The sequence below is a fragment of the Pomacea canaliculata genome, linkage group LG5 (assembly GCF_003073045.1).
Source record: "Pomacea canaliculata isolate SZHN2017 linkage group LG5, ASM307304v1, whole genome shotgun sequence".
NCBI classification, from domain to species: Eukaryota; Metazoa; Mollusca; class Gastropoda; order Architaenioglossa; family Ampullariidae; genus Pomacea; species Pomacea canaliculata.
The window spans coordinates 13353123-13372677 of NC_037594.1; the positions used below are offsets into that span (position 1 = coordinate 13353123).

The 19555-nt window shown below is 43.9% G+C and overlaps 1 protein-coding gene and 1 long non-coding RNA gene across 2 annotated transcripts in view; one reads left to right on the forward strand and one right to left on the reverse strand.

Annotated features, from left to right (window-relative positions):
- Window positions 1–10412, forward strand: part of LOC112564330 (homeobox protein HMX3-like) — a 38402-nt gene extending 27990 nt beyond the window's left edge. The window contains exons 2-3 of the mRNA XM_025239058.1: window positions 6900–7087; window positions 7480–10412. Of these exons, the coding sequence (XP_025094843.1) occupies window positions 6900–7087; window positions 7480–8178 (887 nt within the window). The 3' untranslated portion in view covers window positions 8179–10412. The remainder of the gene's footprint in view (window positions 1–6899; window positions 7088–7479) is intronic.
- LOC112564331 overlaps window positions 9504–19555 on the reverse strand; it is a 41025-nt gene continuing 30973 nt past the window's right edge. Inside the window, exon 3 of the long non-coding RNA XR_003099196.1 lies at window positions 9504–9599. This is a non-coding gene — a long non-coding RNA (uncharacterized LOC112564331). The remainder of the gene's footprint in view (window positions 9600–19555) is intronic.

A 19555-nucleotide genomic window follows, 5' to 3' on the forward strand; every position in this document is an offset into this window, starting at 1 on the left:
CTTTACAGTGCTCGCTATGATTTCCCCTCCCCACCCCTAAAAAAATCCACACATGCATTAACAGAAACAATAGTAAAAAAACCCAACTGACAATGCGCTATATATTTTTTTTTCTTTTGCGTATCTTTCTTTCCGTTTTATACGTTCTTCCTCCTCTTTCCTTTTTTCTCGCTTTAATCATCTTTTGATAAATCTGTCTTAAGTAAGACCCTCTTCCTCGCAAATATTCAGATCACCGATGCACACAGCCCGAAAGGTATCCTTTTGATAAATCCGGCAGTGACAGGTAACAAGAACACCGTCTCGCCACATGAAAAGCAGCATATAAAGAAGTATATATATAGTTTCACCCTCAGGAGCCAACGCCAATCTCCTGCGAGGATCTTAGGCAACCAGGCCCGTGTGTCTGTCGTCTCGCTCTAGTCCATATTGTAGAGAAGGATAGGATGTCGGAGTTGGGTTACCATGGATAGTTTCACTCCCTCCGCTAAATCTCTCTCTAAACTGGCTGATGCTTGGTTTTAAGCTCGTATTCTCTCATTCACCCTCTAGATTCCAGACTTGAAGCAACCAACATCCCCGTCTATTTAAAAGTGCCAGCACTTAGCTGCTCAAAACTGCAGAAGTGTTTTTGTCTTAACCTTCTGGTTTCTGGCAGATACATTCCCTTCGAGATGTGGGGTTTTATTACCCCTCCTATTTGCATTAGTAGGCAATGGATTGTGCGTCCCTTTCAGTCTGGATCCTCTGTGATCTCCTATTGCTATCCACACATGAGGACAAAGACTTCCGCACGATGTTTGGTTGTTTGTCATATTATAGCTTTTTAGCATTCAAGGTATTAAATATTAATGGTCAAATATAAGTGAAGGAGCATTGCTCACATGTTCTCTGAAAAGCGTATGCAGCGCTGATGGAGTGAAGGTAAAACGATAAAAATCAGTTTTTAGGAAAATCAGCTTGGAAAAAAGTCTTAGCCTTTGTCGGTCATCCATCTTAGCTCTTCTTTCCCTCTCGCTTGCTGCCTCTAAAAGCTGTTAGGACGCGTGAATCTAAGAGGGGGAGCACCGCCAACAATATACCAACACCTTGCACAAGGCGGCGGCGGTGTATGTGGCGTGGGTCCGGCAGGTTTCGTACCACTATCGGCACTCGTAGGGAGCTTGTCTGTGTCTAGCGAAATAGGGAGGCAATTAAGTGGTTTTGAAATGTGATCTACACCACGCTGGAGACTGGTCTCAAACACGGCAATCAGAGTAGCTCTTTGCACTGTTATTCTCGTCACCTGCTACTTCAACACCCACGCACGCAGACATACGCACACACGCACGTACTCGGCCAGCATGCAAGAAAGCTACAGCGTCAGACTTGACACAACAGCGAGGCAGGGAGTAAAGCCTGGCTCTGCGGGAGCCGTTACGAGAAACCGCTGCAGGACGTCTAAGAGTTGTCAAGTCGCATGTTGTTGTTAAATGGATGCCCTCCCTTGCATTGTTTCACTGACACATGACAGAAATTCAAGCGGAGAGATTAGCTAGGAGTCTAAGAGCAACGCGGTTAAGAGAGAGAAAGAGCGAAAAAAAAAAAAGAAAATTATTTTGTTGGAGTGTCTAAATGCAAAGGAACCCTCTCTCTCGGGGGTGGGGAAGTGAACACTCACTGTGGCCAGACATGCTTTGGTGACTTCAAATAACAAAAAACTTTTTTTTCTTAAAATTCCTTTTGCTGTATCAAAGATTATTTTTATTTGTTTTCATTGTTGTGCTTGTCTTATCGTCAGAATATAGAGGTGTAAATTTTGCGGTAATCTGCGAAGAGGAGTAAAAAAATCTTCAGCTGAGGGGATTGTGTGTACAGTCGTGGCATTGTCGGAGCAGAAATGGATCTTACATTAAGAAATGTTTGGTATGTTACGAGATAATAACTGATAATAAGACTAAAATGAAAATATGGTGGCCAAGATGAAGATTGTTCTTTCTTGTTATAAAACATTTACATAATCTTTTACTTTGTGTACTTGCCTGAATGATACTGGGTACATAGAAATCTGTAATGCCTCATATGTTTGCGATTCCTCATTTTCGTGTCTCAAGCAACATCGTTTAAGCCTTGTTATCAATCCCGATGAAAATTATTATATTCCAGGTGTTATAGAATCTGATTTTGCAATTTATATTCTTCTGTATAAGGTACAGTGACTTGAAAAAGAGGTATATTTTAAAATGTATCCAATATTTGTCAGCTTTTCTTTTATTTTTGTCACTAGATAACAGTAATAGGAGTGCGCCTATTAATGTGGTCAAATACCTCTCTGAAACTTTCGAGGTTCGCAATTTAAATTGAAAGCTATTCATCACCGCAGGCTTAATCTTTTGTTTCCCTGCTTATTTTTACGAATACTCTCTGCTTGTATGTGTGTGTATTTATGTATATGTGTGTGTGTATATATATATATCTGGGTATTTAATAACAATGCTGATTAGACGCAGAGAGTATAAAAATAGTAGTATTATATATTTATGAGACACATCTATAGGCGATAGTAACTTGTGATACACTTTGATTTTGTAATATTCTTTTTACTCTCTTGAAATAGGTCTAAAGTTCAGATTCAAATTTTCTTTCATACCCTCTCACCTCATCTGACAAAATGTCTTACAATATTATTTTTTATTCCAACTACGTGTTTTCTTTCTCATATTGCCAGCTAATGCTTATTTTTTGAAAGCACACTGAAGCTCCTTAAATTTGGGGTTGCGCGTCAGATTCGGACACAAAAGTTACCTTTTAATTTATTAAATTATTTATTTAATATATTAATTTGAACTAAATTTCAAACGCACCTTGTCAAAGACCCTAAACAAACGTTTGGTGTTAGCATGCCATTTATGTCGGTTCCACCGAAGAAGCAGTTTCAGAAAAGGCACCTCAGTTGTCCGAAGCAACTGATAGAGAGGTACCAAAAACAATCATGTTTACACAATGGTCACATTCTTTTCAAACTTTGAAAAGGAGTCAAAAAGAGAGGGATGGATAGATGGAGAGAGAATAAGTGTGTATGCCACTTAAAGTAATGTTGAGCCATTAGTAATATAGTCAAATACACGAAGAGGTATTACACTTTACCTGCTGTAAACGCGTTTAATAACTAAAATTAGTATATATATACACACACACATACAGATTAAACGTAGATAGGCAATTTTATCTGTTAAAATCTGAGGTTGGTAGTGTTGCTTGAAAATGATATACTCAAGAATTCCATTCCCGTTAATTTCAGCCCCTTAAGCTAAAATGTTAAAAGCGAAAATATATTTACACACGTCCTTCAAGATGATTCGTGGTCGCTTTCATTTACTTCACTTAGATTCCTTACTTCTTTCAGTCCCCTCCTCCAGCTATTCGACAACCATCCGAGCCAACAAACCAATGAACCCACCCAACCATCAGTACCATGTCGAAATGAAATCTCATTATCATCGCAAATACGTGTAAAAATTGTATTAAATATTTCGCAGGTAGAGAAGCGCTGCATGTGGGTTCAAAGCGCTGCGTGTGGGCCGTATCCCGTCTCCGCTATAAGACGCGAGGTGGCGGGACAAGGTGCGGCATGGCGCACGCGGAGAGGCTGCCGTGTGGTCGCACGGCGCAGTAAACCGGCCGACGTCGGAAGGCTGATCAAGGACGCGCACCGGTGCCGGCTCATTAATTCACATAATCGTCCGCCTTGCGTGGCTCCGATGTTGCGATAAGGCCGCAAAGCGGTAAGCTTTGGTCTGACCCCAGAGAACCGACGCCACGGCCCTTACCGCGAAAAGGGTCCGCTTTATGACTGATTTTTTTTTTTTACCTCCTCTCAGAACAGCAACGTGCACTAGTTATTTTTACTGCCCTAGATGGCAGCCTTTCATACTATTTGTAACTGCATCCTAGTTCAGAGAAATATCTGATCGTCACGGCATTAAATTTTTAACAGTTCACCATATTTTGGCTCCCCCTTTGTCCTGGCGAAATTTACGACGCGAGCAGGGAGGTGAAATATATGTAAATGGGTATTTCCAAGTTGATGTGTATCAACGTGGGTAGCGGTGTCCGCTTTCAGATTTTGTTTGGGGGGGGGGTACTTGCCACATACACTCTATTATTGAACAAGTCCCCCCACCGTACGCCTTAAGATGCCACCTTTCTCTCGGCCACTAACCCGTCCACCATGTGCCTCACCGACCTCACCCAGTGCCGACTAGGCGACCACAAAGCTTCTCTCATACTGGTTCTGGTTATTAATCTCGTCACTTCGCAACACTAATCTCTCCAAGAGTGGGGCTATACATGGCTGAATAAAGAGATTTAAGGGGGACAGGCCTTAGAGGAGATATGACTAAGAGAAAATAAATTAGCCACACACATTTTCTCCATCAGATTTAAGTTTGAACCCTTTGTGTATCATCGTTCAAAAGTAGAAATTGACTCTCTCTACGCGTCAAACCTTGTAATTTTTTTTCGGTCCTCTCGTTTTTGTTTTTTTTTTTTTTTTTTTTTTGTCATAACAAGACTATGCACTCTGTAATGCTGACAGAGCCTTTTGTCCAGATACAAACGTTTGCGATTGAATGCGCAAAACAATAAAACAATAAATAAATAAAATACACAGTGTTGACACATTTCGAGAATTTTCCTCGTTTTGCAAATCTGCAGTCGAAGTTCCGAAGGCACAAACGTGACACATTTCCTTATAAGACATGAAATCATTGTAAAAGAAAGGATTCTTGCATCTCCCGACAGAGACATGAAATAACGTCTTGTTTCTAGAAGTTCTCAGCTGTTGTGTGACTCTGTGGTCATTCATAATTTAGCTCAGTGGTGCAGCTCAGCAGCGGCCATTCATAACTGAGTGGCTAGTCAAGATGAAATGCGACTGCAAGGGGCCCCTGGTCATCTGACGGTGTGCCTTGTGACCACATTATTGAATTATCCTCTTTCTGGGACTGACAAGGTGATTCTTGCTACATCTGGGGTCAGTTCAGTCAAGACTTCCTTTTGGCTTTCATCGCCAAAGTTAATTTCCTACCTATTTCCTTTGGGAGAGAGAAGATGGCGGTGAATGGACACTGTGTCCAGCCACTCATTTCAAAGCTCTACTGATAGCCTGCGGATAGCTACAAATCTCCCATTCATGACTAAAATGTCACTGACGACATTGTGTTGCAATTACTAAATCTATTCTCTAGAGGTTTTTTTTTCCAAACCCACATGACACGTGTTAATCACGACAGTGGTGCGCTCTGTTGTTATGTTTCCTAGTCGGGTACAGACATCGTAAAGGAGGGAGACTGTGGAGACCCTAACTCCCCACACCCCCAACGCTAATTTGTTTGTCGTCGCGAATAGAATGCAAGAAGCAGGTGGTGCGAGTGATTGCTTTTAATACCGGCCACACCTGATGGTGGAGGAGGGATGAACAGGGGGTCTCAAGGATTTAATGTATGGTGAAACAGAAGCCGAGTGAACTAAGGGGCCTGCAAATGTCTTTCTGTCTATGGAGCGGAGGAGGATGAGGGAAAGAGGGCATAAGACCATACGCCGAGATCTCTGCTGTCAAGACACCCTGTAATTACTTCGAGAAGACCACCTGACCAGGAGGGCCTTTGAGGTGTGAAGTCCGGTAAACCGAGTGACTCTTAGGCATAACGACACAGACCACACTGGGTGTTCTGACTCCCACTGACCTCCGCCTTTCTCCCTCACTTGACTTACGGCGTATGCTATTACCAGCGGGCACAACGACATCAAGCACATAGATTCAAGGGTCACTCTTTAATGCCTGTCTAATTCCGCCAGCTGGCGAGGACTTTGACCACGTATTCACCTGTTTCATAGAAGTTGTTTGACACTCGTCACACTTGCGATGTCAATGGGAAATGGAAAGCAGCCACACGCTTCAAGTGTCTCTTTATGTGCGTATTTTAAGGCTAGACTATGTAGTGGCATAAAAAAACCTACCAAACACCAAGAAGCAAGCGACATTCTAAACACATTCTTTTACATAGATCATCACGTTTTCCGAATATTACTACTGCTACTACTAGTAGTAGAAGAAGATCAAAGACAGGTCATGTGTACATACAGTGGGACTAGGGGAGATAGTGGAACAGAAACCAGTGTTAGCCATCTGAGAAAAATTTGCAGTGATGTCACGTCTAATCAGCGAAACCAAGGAAAGTAGCGTCGCATGTTGCAAGCGATACACGAAGGTGTTGACTCGCTTCTCGGTTGGAGAGTGGGCGTTTCGCCATACATTAGCATAACAGGTGCACTCAGTCACATCTCTCATCCCAAAGCAAAGAATGGTAATCAGATAAATTGAGTTCAGCGCGTTTCTCAATTTGCACCGGTATCGGATGTTTTCCTTCAATCGGTCGCAAGTGCACCTGTGAAGCAAACAAGATTTGTGACCTATCACCGATACACCACTAGTATTATTATTCACATCGAAAGTACTCTCACCAAATGGAAAATCACAGCTGGAAAGAAGACTTTCCCTTCTTACTCTCACTCGGCCCTGAGCACAAAGAAAGAAGAAGAAGAAGAAGAAGAAGAAGAAGAAAAAAAAAAAAAGAAGAGATTGAAAGAAAATAGGAAAAAAAAAAAGGAGGAAGAGAGGTTCATACTTTTTTTTAATACTTTATTCAAACCTTATTCTGTCAGTTCATCAGTGTATGGGCAATTAGCTCCTAAATGTTTTATTACAGGCCTTGCTTCCCCGCTCGGCTTAATTAAGAATTCTCTTGTAATTGGCCCAGCCAAAGCGCGTGATCAGCGCACGCACTAGTCCGCGTCCGCCCCTCCCTCTTCCCTGAGGCCCTTGGCCGTCGTTTGACGCATCACACTCTCTGTTGCAGACGCCCGGCGACGCGACCAGGCGGCGCTGTTCGGCAAGCACGCGCCGCCCAAGAAACGGCGCAAGTCGCGCACGGCCTTCACCAACCAGCAGATCTACGAGCTGGAGAAGCGCTTCCTGTACCAGAAGTACCTCACGCCGGCAGACCGTGACGAGATCGCACACAGCTTGGGGCTCACCAATGCACAGGTACAGCATCGACCCTCAAACTCAGTCGTTATTGTTTACTGTCGTATGATAAAATAATAAAAGAAAATCGCCAAACAACCCCCTCTCTTCAGCAAGAAAGAATACTGCATGTCTCCCCGTTTCTGTATCTGTGCAACAATTTTTCCGACTGTGTCACTAGATGCTGTTTATTGATAAATGTCAGAAAATATATGGGAGATAAAAGACTGAATCATATAACTGAAAACGCTTATGAACAATTCAAAACCTCAAACGCAAACCCGTTTGCCACTTTTGTTATTAATAATAAAGTTTTTATTTTTAGAAAGTACATTTTTAATATGACAAGAAATACTTGGTGCTGAATGCTGACCTCTACTCCAGCTAAAGGAGATTTTTTTTTGTTTTGTTAGGTGATCACGTGGTTTCAGAACCGACGTGCAAAGCTGAAACGGGACCTGGAGGAGCTGAAAAACGACGTGACGGCTGCCCGCAAACACCCGGTGCACAAAGCGTTAATGGGTACAATGGCGGAACTGCAGCTGCGCAAGGTGCACAGTGACGTGCTCAAAAAAGCCGCGGCAGCTGCGGCGGCGGCAGAAGCTGCGGAGGGCAGCGGCAGCAGGAGCGGAGAGAGAACGCTGCACGTCGAGGACGGCCGCCGCCGAGATTCCGCAGCGACGCCGCCCCCCTCGTCACCGTCGTCGTCTTCAGCCACAGGACCATCCCCCTCCCCCTTGCCGTTGTCTTTGACCACGTGCAGCGCGCTCTCTCCCAGCGCCAGTTGCCACAGCAACAGCAGCGCCAGCCATCTCAACGGCGGCTGTCTGCGGTGCGGGTCCACCTCGCCAACTGCTGTGGACACAGACACCGGCAGCAAGCTGAACTCGAGCGAGAAGGCGATGGACGCCAGTTCCTGTGCTGACTTGGACAGCGCGGCTGGCCGCAGGTTTGTGTCGGACAACAGCCCGCAGTCGCTTGACGGGCAGGAGCCCGAATCAAGGGCGCAAGAGGACATGGACACCTCCAACCCTACGGACTGCGAGGGTAAGAGGACGAGTATGGAGGACGAGGAGAGGGACAAAGCCTCACCCAAAACTCACGACTCTTAGATCCGCTATGCTGAAATCGGCGTCTTGCGGTTCGGCTAGACATATTTTTGTGTGTTAAATGGCGAAATCACTCAGAGAATTATCAAATCTGGAGTAGCAGAAACTGCAAGAGCACCAAAGAGACTTTGTCAGACCGAAACAAGAAGTGTCGTTCTCGATGACTCACGATAAACGGGGACGAGTCTCAGAAGAAGTGCGTTACAATCAGTGTGGACGGCTTCCGGCTGCCTTACTTACGTATGAAGTATAATGGACACGAAGACGAATCTGGAGCGCAGTTCAGTGAGACAATGAGCTTCAAGACAACCATTACAAATCGTCAGCGAAACTTTCGGTGGTTGAACTCGATCGCCCGTTAATGGGAGTGGGGTAGGCTTTGACGCCATCTTAGTCTAGGCTGTCATGGGTTTGGGGAAAATGCTCCCAAGCAACCACTCTTTGACGCCTCTTAATTTAAAAAAAAAAACTCACACGCTGAGCTCCCCCAGCAACCACTCTTTGCCGCCTCTGAATAATAAACACATGCTGACACCGTTCTAGTTGAAGTGGTAGTGACATGAACAAAAACAGACAACACTTAAGAGTGTAATAATGGACTGAAAGTATTGGTAATACAGACAGGTATAGATATTTGGCATTAATTCAGTCTACTATAGACTTGTAGTGACATAAACAAACAGCAATCGGCGGCAACTGCATGTGCAGCACAAATAGACAAGTCGCGATACGCTCAGTCCCAGCAGACCCACGACAGACGCCAAGGAAAAGAATTAAGCAGCTGAACACTCTTTAAAGCCACAGAGTTTTAATTAAGCCACACATTTGTTCCTATATTAACTTGCCTGTGTCATTCTCTGGCTCTCTGTCTCTGTCTCTCTCTCTTATAAGGTTTCTCGTATGTGCTCTCCGCCCGTCTGATGGGAAACCACAATGATTTTCAACTGATTTTCATTTTCTTTCTTCATCATTAACCAACACAAACGACCTTTCATATTTTTTTCTTAATCTCTTTCTCTTACCCTGCTCATCACCCCTTCATGGCTTGAATGTTTTAAGTGGTCGATAGCGTGCGTGTTTTGGTGTTCACGCTGGCTTTAAAAAAAAGTGTATGGGCAGAAGCAAGCGTGTAGGGAAGGGAAGAAGAGAAAAGGAAAGAGAGAGAAAGGATGAGAGAGGAAAAGAGAGGAAGAGAGAGAAGAGGAGAGCAATTTTTTTAAAGTCTCAACATTCATTCATGAAGATGAGCTGTGTATAGTGCTTTTGCTCATTACACCAGACTGGGATAATAAATGATGTGTGACAATGAATGGACATGCAGGCCATACCAGACACCATGTCGTGTCTCGGTGTCCCTGTTAAAATCTGGAATCACATCTATCGAATGATGGCCCTAAGTGTTGCTGACGGTTTACTGTTTTGTCCTGTGGAGAACAATGAACAATATTAAAAAAATAGCCTGCATTTTTGTAGCAGATTTTTTTATGGATTTGTTATAAGCTACATGCACAGACCATTAGTGTATCTTTTTGAATATTTTAATGACTCTTCTGGTTTATATAATTATGTATATTTATTTCAGTCAATATACAATAATATTTCTTTTTCCTATGTTTTGTTCTGAGATGTTCATTTTTCATTTAAATAGTTTTGACTATCAACATAAAAAATAAACTTTGTTTGGACATTTTAAAAATTGTAACGACTAAGAAAAAGGAAAAGAAATAAGATTGCAGATGCTTAGTTTGTGTCGGATAGACACAAGAAAGAGGAAGGGGACGAAACATTCGTAATTACACTGACATGGGTTAGTTTCAAGGCCCCTCACCAGCTAATATATTATCAGTCTTCCTGAGCACCCTGCGCCCACTCCCTCTAAACATTACCTTGAACAATCAACCATTCGCCAGGTGCATAAATCAAGAAAACGTTAACTGAAAATGTTACGATTTTATAATTTGTGTGTGTGATCCAGTTCCCCGATACGAGAAAAACATTCTCGGAGTACTCTAAAACATACGGAAAAGAAAAAAAAACTTTATTGCTCAGCGATTTCTGTGTGGATGATTCAAAATCTAGTTAGAAAAATCGGCTTTATATAGAAAATTTCTATTTGAATATTCGTGTAGATTTTTGTTTGATGTCAAATTGTACGGAACTATACTTTTTCGGTATTGGTAAAAATTGTCCTTAATACTAAAAGAGAAAAAAGTATTAAATAATTTAAATATGAAAAATGTTGATTTGTCGTCTTTGGAACTCTTAAAATATTATGCACCACGCCTATCTTTAAAGCACACGTGCCACTACTGGGTTAGCTTTGTCAGTTTGCTGACTATTTTTTTTAGTTTTCTTTCACACACACATATATATAATAAAATGCATTTACTTTCCCAAGTCCCGTGCATTGGCGTGATTAAGGAAAATGGTAGGATGCGAAGTGAAAACTTCTTCTATCTACTCACAATGTAACCTCTATTTATTTTTAATTCAGCCTCTGGAGGCAAAATATTCATACAAATATTATTCGACGAGGGACCTTGGCACTTTAAGTTTTATGCATTCACATAAACTTACATAAGTCTCTTGTGCGCTGTTGTTTAGTTTCTGTTAGATACAAAAAAGCAAACAAGGCAAAAATTTCCGGAATAATCTCCGTCCTGAATAGATAAACATTTGGTCAATCAGATCAATCGTCTACAAATGAAACACTGCCCGGTACTTAGTTGGGTTTATAAAGATCAGAAAAAAATAATTAAAATGCAAGTCTGAAAATATATAAGCCGAGCAAATACGTGGGAAACCTTTAATTAAATGCACAGCGGCTATCAGCAACTAGTGAACTGGGGGTAGAATTTAGAAAAGTTTGACAGCGTCGTGTACTGCCTTTACTAAACTGCAAAATATCTCTGAAAAACGCGAAAACAGCAAAGGGACTGGTCGTGAGTAGTAAAACTCACCCTTCTGCTTAACATAAAATCTCTCGGCGCTCGGCGCCATGTGAAATGCAATCAACGACGGTGTATTGCGTATCAAAATATGCACTGGATTCCAGATTCCCATGCACATCTCAAGTAACAGGTAAAAGAGGAAAACACACACGCACTCTCTCTCATTTCTCTCGAAAACTATAGACAAAAAAAAAAAAAAAGTGGAGGGGGTGGTGGAACACATGCAAACACGAACGAATGCCACAAACTCAAAGAGACTACACGGAGACAGAGAGGCGGATGGACGAAAAAAAAAACAAAGACAAGAGAGAGAGGAGAGAGAGAATATGAATAACTGTATAAATTGCACTGAGTAGGCCGTTGGCCTATTTCAAGGAGCAAATACAGCAGAAAAAGTATATATCAGTTATTGTGATCTGTGTGTTGTGTAAATATATACCAAACTCTAATATTGTTGTAAGTAGTATAGGCATGTTGTTTTCACCCCCTATTTGGGGAGCCGTTTTGGGGAGCCGTGACGTCACACCCGCCGGAAGTCGCACGGGGCGGGCCATCTTGCCGAAGTGGCATGGAGACGGCCATTTTGATGAGTCTATATCCGTGGCGGCCATCCTGTCGACCATCTTGCCGGAAGTCGCATGGTGCGTCCATCTTGATGAGGTCATATCCGTGGCGGCCATCTTGTTCGGCCATCTTGCCGAAGTGGCATGGAGGTGGCCATCTTGATGAGGTCACGAGCGTGGCGGCCATTTTGTTCATACCCCCTCATCTTGTCATACCCGAGTGATGGTTGTTTTTGTATTTGTGGAAAATGTATTGAAAGAGCCCATTTCGTCAAAGCTTAGAAAAGTATAAACTTTAATAAACTTTGTCCACCAGTCGCCACGAGGAGGCAGGGCTTTTGTTTGACTGGCAAAAATGTGTTTGACGCACAAAGAACAAGAAAAACTTTTATCACAACTTTGAAGATATCGCAGTCTAAACGGGAGCAGCAGTCTCAAATATCCAACGGTACGGTAGTCAACCCATCGGCAAGGACCTTTCGCTTGATGTACAGATAGGACAAGAGTTGCGGTGTTGTTGGTAGGTAAACTAGATTTACCATCTGTTTTGAAAACCGGTGTTGCATCACCGCTGGCCTTGCTGTGTCTGTAAACCTGTTTGAAATGGCTGTGGTCAAGTTGATTTTGGTATTTGTTTAGCCCTTGGTGCTGAGTTTTTGCGTGTCACCGAAACAAATGTAAGTTTTGCTGCAGAGAGCCACGATGCCATCGCCTGTGTACTCTGTTTTAAACAAGCCCGGTGTGCGTTTGTCGTCGCGAGCGCGGTTGGAGACAGGCAGGACAGGCAGAGGGTCCAGGGTTTGTGGTTTGTTTTGCTGTGCACAAAGTCTCGGTGATGTTGGTCGCATGCTTGTCCCGGGAACCATTGCGTGTATTCTTGAAAAAACTGTTGTTGCAATTCAGGACGGACGGCATCTTCGAAGCGAGGTGCCGCCAAAGCATGTACAGCGAGTCCGTGTCCATCTCGCACAGCTGAAAGTTGCTGCGGTCCACGTACTTGTCCACGCAGTCGTAATAACTGAAGCATTCTCAGTTTGGCGTACTGGTAGACGAAATAGCCAATTTGCAAGGGAGGCCCAGTTGATGTTCTTTTTGGCCATCTCTACCTCGTACAAGTCTTCCGTCAGTTCCGTCAGTTTTTGAAAGCGACTGTCGTTTATCAGTTTTCACAGTCAGAGTCACCGACGTAGTAAATGTCGCAGTGCCTGGCGATGTTGGTGAGCGTCTTGCCGTAAGCACTGTTGCCTAGCAGTTTGAACGTTTCGCTCAGAATGTTTTTGGACGATCGCTGTTCCTTGGCGTCGCGCGCTGGTGACCATGTCGCAAAGGCCTTAAAGCAAGGTTTGGGTGGTATTCTATCACCAGGTAAACGGCAGTGACTATGAGACCATTTTCAAGATACCATTTTAACAAAGGAGTCGCTAGTAAAACTTTGTTTCCGACATAGCTGCCGATGACGTTTTTTTGTGGCCGGTCAACAGTTTATATTTTTCCGCGTACGCTCGCATGAAGGACCAATGTCGGAGCGCGTGACATGAATGTTTTGAAGATGGGCGTCATCTCGCTAAACCGTTCGCGCAACGCTCGGGACGTGAAGATCGCACTGCACCAGGCCAAACAGCGTTCCGTCTTTCACGGCGGCTAAAATGTCGTTTCGGTGGATATCGTTTGGAACTGTAGAGGGGAGCTTTTTACAGCGTATAACGTGGAGATTTGGGGTTGGTCTTTTTTTGTCTTTCCCATTTGCACTCCACATTTCCTGCACAGCAACACCGACGACGTTTTGTAAGTACGCGGTGATCTCGCGCGTTTTTTCCGCAACTCGACGAGTGCGCTTTTTGTTAAACGGTTGATGAGCGACCCGCGCGTGAGGGAGCAGTTTTCGTGTCCGTGAAAAAGACAGCCGTGAAACTGATAGACGGTCTGCGTTTCGAATGCACCCATCGACGCGAATTCGCCTTTTTCCTAACTGTTTTTTTTTGAATTAAATTTATGTCGAATGTGAATGTTTTTAGAAAACATGACCCACTCTAACCACTCGCGACTCTTTGACCGTAACGTCTCTTTTTTCCCCCTTGAAATTATTTTCTTTTTTACGGATGATCGGGTTCCGTCGGCATGTTTTGACATAAGGCCAGAGATACAAGGCGTTGGCATCGAAACCTCTATGCTTTGTACGGTTTGCTGATGTCGTTGCGAATAAACGTGTGAGATTTTTCGTGATGGCGGTGAAAATGATGGAGGACCGCCTGTGATGTTGTCGCGAAGCAGCGAGTGGATGTCTTTCGTTTTGTCATCGAAAGAGAAAAGTAGACGTCGAAGGCAGAGTTTGAAGAGATAGCGCAGTGTGATGCGGGAGCGAAAATAGCGTCTTTCACCATGTCTACACGAGAGTAGCATAGAACGTGATCTGGTTGTCGAGCGCTTGCAGAAAAGGCAACAACGTCGAGGTTGTTGTACCACATCAGAAATCTCGCAGCGACTTCATGTTGCGAGTCTCCCAGACTGTTGATAGGCGTACTGCTCGTCTGTGATGTTGCTCTGTTTGAGTGTCGAATAAAACGCGGCGTGGGGGAGGAGTTGCTGTTCTTGTAGTGTGTCGAGAGAGTGACGTATTCGTAGGGAAGAAACCTTTTTGTTCTGTGACGTTGTAGGCAGCCAAGTACTTTGCGTAACTAATCCCGGCGCGAGAAAGTTGACGACGTCTAGAAATTTCAGCTTTGGTGCAAATGCACAAAAATGCGTTGTGGCGCTTCACCACAAACTTGAATGGTTTTTTGTCTCGTCAACATCGTCATCGTCTGCTTCTTTTTCGCAAAGGACAAACCGGCGAACGAGTAGGTTTGATGACGTTGATGTCATATTTCCCCGAGTAACCTATGACGGTAGTTGACGCAAGTAGTCGTCGAATCGGCTCTGAGGCGGGTGGGAATTAATACTATCAGGGAGTTGTTTTGTTGTTGATCGACAGCATCTAGCTCTGTAAGCACGTCACAAATCGCTCACATAATAAAGATAAGACCGGTCCGAAATTTTTTCTAGATGATCGACCATGCGATCGATCAAGTTTTGAGAGTCTCCGTCGCTGACGAAAACAAACGGCGATTCAAAATCTGAACGTTGCTGGCTACCGACACGACAAGGGAACGTGTTGTGCTGTGTTACCGCGTGTTGTTGCTGTGGGTTGGGAAGACTAGAGCGATCAAAATAAACTTCAAAATCAAGTGGCCCTATACGGAAAACAAACGACGTATCGACCGAAAACCGTGCGATGTAAACTTCCAGGACGGAGGGTGTACCCTGATAGACCCGCCTTGATACGTCTCTTTACCTTATCACCCTGACATGTCTTTTCGTGTCGCTCCATCATCCAATTTTTTTCCAAAGTTTTCCGCACTTGGGACATTGAAACGTGTGTGAGCTTGTCGATGTCGATGATTGTGCATGAAATGTTGCTTGTAATGTAAAGACGGAGAACGTCTGTATACTTGTACGCGCTCCGCTGGAGGGGACGAGATGGGAGAGACTGACTCTCATCAAACTGAAAAACATCGATATTTACTTTAAATTTATCTTTCTAAACTCGGCAGATCTAGCAGGTCACTCCTGGAAAGTCAGAAAAAGAAGCAGACGCGACCATTGGTTGAACAGTTCTCGCGCAGGGATCTGTAACGAGTGTGCGTTGGCCCACGGTGTAATGCGAGGCTCTAAAAAAACAAGATTGTCACGGTACCTGTCTGTTGTGTTCGTCTGTTTGAAGTGTATGCAGGCTTTTTTATTTTGTATGTATTCGGGTAAAGCATCATCTGTACAACAACCGATAGGAAAGTCGCGATGGGGTTGACATAAAAGGAGTGGACATGATGGCACCCGCCACCTTACTGTCGGGACGTTCGTTTTGCGTGCTCCAACGCGTCGTGGTCTTGAACTTGATTTACAAAGTCCAAAAAATCTTGTTTGTTAGAAATCAGACGTGGCTTTTTAGTGCTCTGTGGTTGTTGGCCGAGGCATGAAAAAACGATAACTCATTTGAAGTTTTATTTTTAACAAAAAGGAGTGGGAAAAATTAATCTTTAAAACGCTTCTTCTATGAGAATCAAAAAGATCCACGAGACGTTGTCTCCATAGGGAGTGGCATTGGGAGCCCAAAAACGTAAACACCGACTGATGTTTTCCGTACCGTTTATGGTTTTGACTGCGCTCCAGTTTTTGCGATATACTTCTTCAACATCAGGTGATAACTTGAATAAAGCTCATCTTCTTCTAACCGACCCTGCGCCTGGGTTTTTTGCTTTTAGTGGTGGAGGCGGAGGAGGAGAGCCGTCAAGTAGCCGAAGGTGCCACTGGTTGAGTAGATGATCCTTTCGCACATGGCGGCCAAGATGTTCTTTGCGTGAAAGGTTCGATAACACAAAGAACAAGGAAACCTTTTCCTTTTCGTGTATCGCTTTGACATGACGATTCAGGTTCTTGACCACCGTAAATTTTAAACCGCACATACGGCAAATCTGAAACAAACAAACAACAAACAAACAAAAAGCCGTGATGCATACTCATTTTTTAAAATATTTAGAAAAAAACATTAGTCGTCACTTACGATTTCATGGTGGCTGAGAGAGAGAGAGACAGTGTTAAATAAACGTGCTTTGCTTCTCGAATGAATGGAATCGAGACAGTCTAAGACTAAAAGGATGCTGAAGGCGCGCTGATTGGTGGTTCGCCAAAGGCAGCTTTATATGCGTTGTGACTGACATGGTAAAAAGCTGAATTGACAGATGAGTGCCAGAGGGACATCATACAGCTCATCACAGTGATCTTAGTGGCGGTAATTAACGTGTCATCTGGGTAGCATCAGCGGTCTGTCACCGTCACTGACCTACATTAATTTTACAGAGTGAACGTCCGCTAGTGCCAGCGTGGTACCATTCCTCACCCCAACCACTCCTCGTTTTACACACTAACACGTGTATTTTCCCAAGAGAGTTGTGAGGACGCTTTTAGTTTAGAACTGTCTTGTTTAATCATAGTTGCAAAAATCTGTTTATATACCCGACCACCTTTTTTTTTTAATGGCTCACTCCAAACCAACACTAGTCCTCACAACTCTCTTGGGAAAATACACGTGTGTAGTGTGTAAAACGAGGAGTGGTTGGGGGTGAGGAATGGTACCACGCTGGCACTAGCGGACGTTCACCTCTGTAAAATTAATGTAGGTCAGTGACGGTGACAGACCGCTGATGCTACCCAGATGACACGTTAATTACCGCCACTAAGATCAACTGTGATGAGCTGTATGATGTCCCCTCTGGCACTCATCTGTCATTCAGCTTTTTACCATGTCAGTCACAACGCATATAAAGCTGCCTTTGGCGAAACCACCCAATCAGCGCGCCTTCAGCATCCTTTTAGTCCCTTAGACTGGTCTCGATCCATTCATTCGAGAAGCAAAGCACGTTTATTTAACACCTGTCTCTCTCTCTCTCAAGCCACCATGAAAATCGTAAGTTGACGACTAAATGTTTTTTTTCTAAATATTTTAAAAAATGAGTATGCATCACGGCTTTTTTGTTTGTTTGTTTGTTTGTTTGTTTTCAGATTTGCCGTATGTGCGGTTTAAAATTTACGGTGGTCAAGAACCTGAATCGTCATGTCAAAGCGATACACGAAAAGGTAAAAGGTTTTCCTTGTTCTTTGTGTTATCGAACCTTTTCACGCAAAGAACATCTTGGCCGCCATGTGCGAAAGGATCATCTACCTCAACCAGTGGCACCTTCGGCTACTTTGACGGCTCCTCCTCCTCCGCCTCCACCACCTAAAAAGCAAAAAACCCAGGCGCAGGGTCGGTTAGAAGAAGATGAGCTTTTATCACAGTTATCACCTGATGTTGAGAAGTATATCGCAAAAACTGGAGCGCAGTCAAAACCCATAAACGGTACGGAAAAACATCAGTCGGTGTTTACGTTTTTTTGGGCTCCCAATGCCACTCCCCTATGGAGCCAACGTCTCGTGGATCTTTTGATTCTCAGAAGAAGCGTTTTAAATTAATTTTTCCACTCCTTTTTGTTAAAAAATAAAACTTCAAATGAGTTATCGTTTTTTTCATGCCTCGGCCAACAACCACAGAGCACTAAAAAGCCCACGTCTGATTTCTAACAAACAAGATTTTTTGGACTTGTAAATCAAGTTTCAGACACGACGCGTTGGAGGCCCAAAACGAACGTCCGACAGTAAAGGTGGCGGTGGAGGCCATCATGTCCACCTCCTTTTATGTCACCCCATCGCCGACTTTCCTATCGGTTTTGTACAGATGATGCTTTACCCGAATACATACAAAATAACAAAGCCTGCATACACTTCAAACAGACGAACACAACAGACAGGCGTACCGTGACAATCTTTGTTTTTTTAGAGCCCTCGCATTACACGTGGCGCCAACGCACACTCGTTACAGATCCTGCGCGAGAACTGTTCAACAATGGTCCGCGTCTGCTTCTTTTCTGACTTTCCAGGAGTGACCCTGCTAGATCTGCCGAGTTTAGAAGATAAATTTAAAGTAATATCGATGTTTTTTCAGTTTGATGAGAGTCAGTCTCCTCCCATTCTCGTCCCCTCCAGCGGAGCGCGTACAAGTATACAGACGTTTCTCCGTCTTTTACATTACAAGCAACATTTCATGCACATCATCGACATCGACAAGCTCACACACGCGTTTCAATGTCCCAAGTGCGGAAAACTTGGAAAAAAATTGGGATGATGGAGCGACACGAAAGACATGTCATGGGTGATAAGGTAAAGACGTATCAAGGCGGGGTCTATCAGGGTACACCCTCCGTCCTGGAAAGTTTACAATCGCACGGGTTTTCGGTCGATACGTCGTTTGTTTTTCCGTATAGGCCACCTTTGATTTTGAAGTTTATTTTGATCGCTCTAGTCTTCCCCAAACCCACAGCAACAACACGCGGTACACAGCACAACACGTCCTTGTCCGTGTCGGTAGCCAGCACGTTCCAGATTTTGAATCGCCGGTTTGTTTCGTCAGCGACGGAGACTCTCAAAACTTGATCGATCGCATGGTCGTCATCTAGAAAAAATTTCGGACCGGTCTTATCTTTTATTATGTGAGCGATTTAGTGACGTGCTTACAGAGCTAGATTGCTGTCGATCAACAACAAAACAACTCCCTGTATATTCAAATTCCCACGCCGCCCTCAGAGCCCGATTCGACGACTACTTGCGTCAACTACCGGTCCATAGGGTTTAACTCGGGGAAATATGCATCAACGTCATCAAACCTACCTCGTTCGCCGGTTTGTCCTTGCGAAAAAGAAGCAGACGATGACGATGTTGACGAGACAAAAACCCATTCAAGTTTGTGGTGAAGCGCCACAACGCATTTTTGTGCATTTGCACCCAAAGCTGAAATTTCTAGACGTCGTCAACTTTCTCGCGCCGGGATTTAGTTACGCAAAGTACTTGGCTGCCTACAACGTCACAGAACAAAAAGGTTCTTCCCCTACGAATACGTCACCTCTCTCGACACACTACAAGAACAGCAACTCCCTCCCACGCCGCGTTTTATCGACACTCAAACAGAGCAACATCACAGACGAGCAGTACGCCTACTGTCAACAGGTCTGGGAGACTCGCAACATGACGTCGCTGCGAGATTTTCTGTGTGTACAACAACCTCGACGTTGTGCCTTTTCTGCAAGCGCTCGACAACCAGATCACGTTCTATGCTACTCTCGGTGTAGACATGGTGAAAGACGCTATTTCGGCTCCCGGCATCACACTGCGCTATCTCTTCAAACTCTGCCTTCCGACGTCTACTTTTCTCTTTTCGATGACAAACGAAAAGACATCACT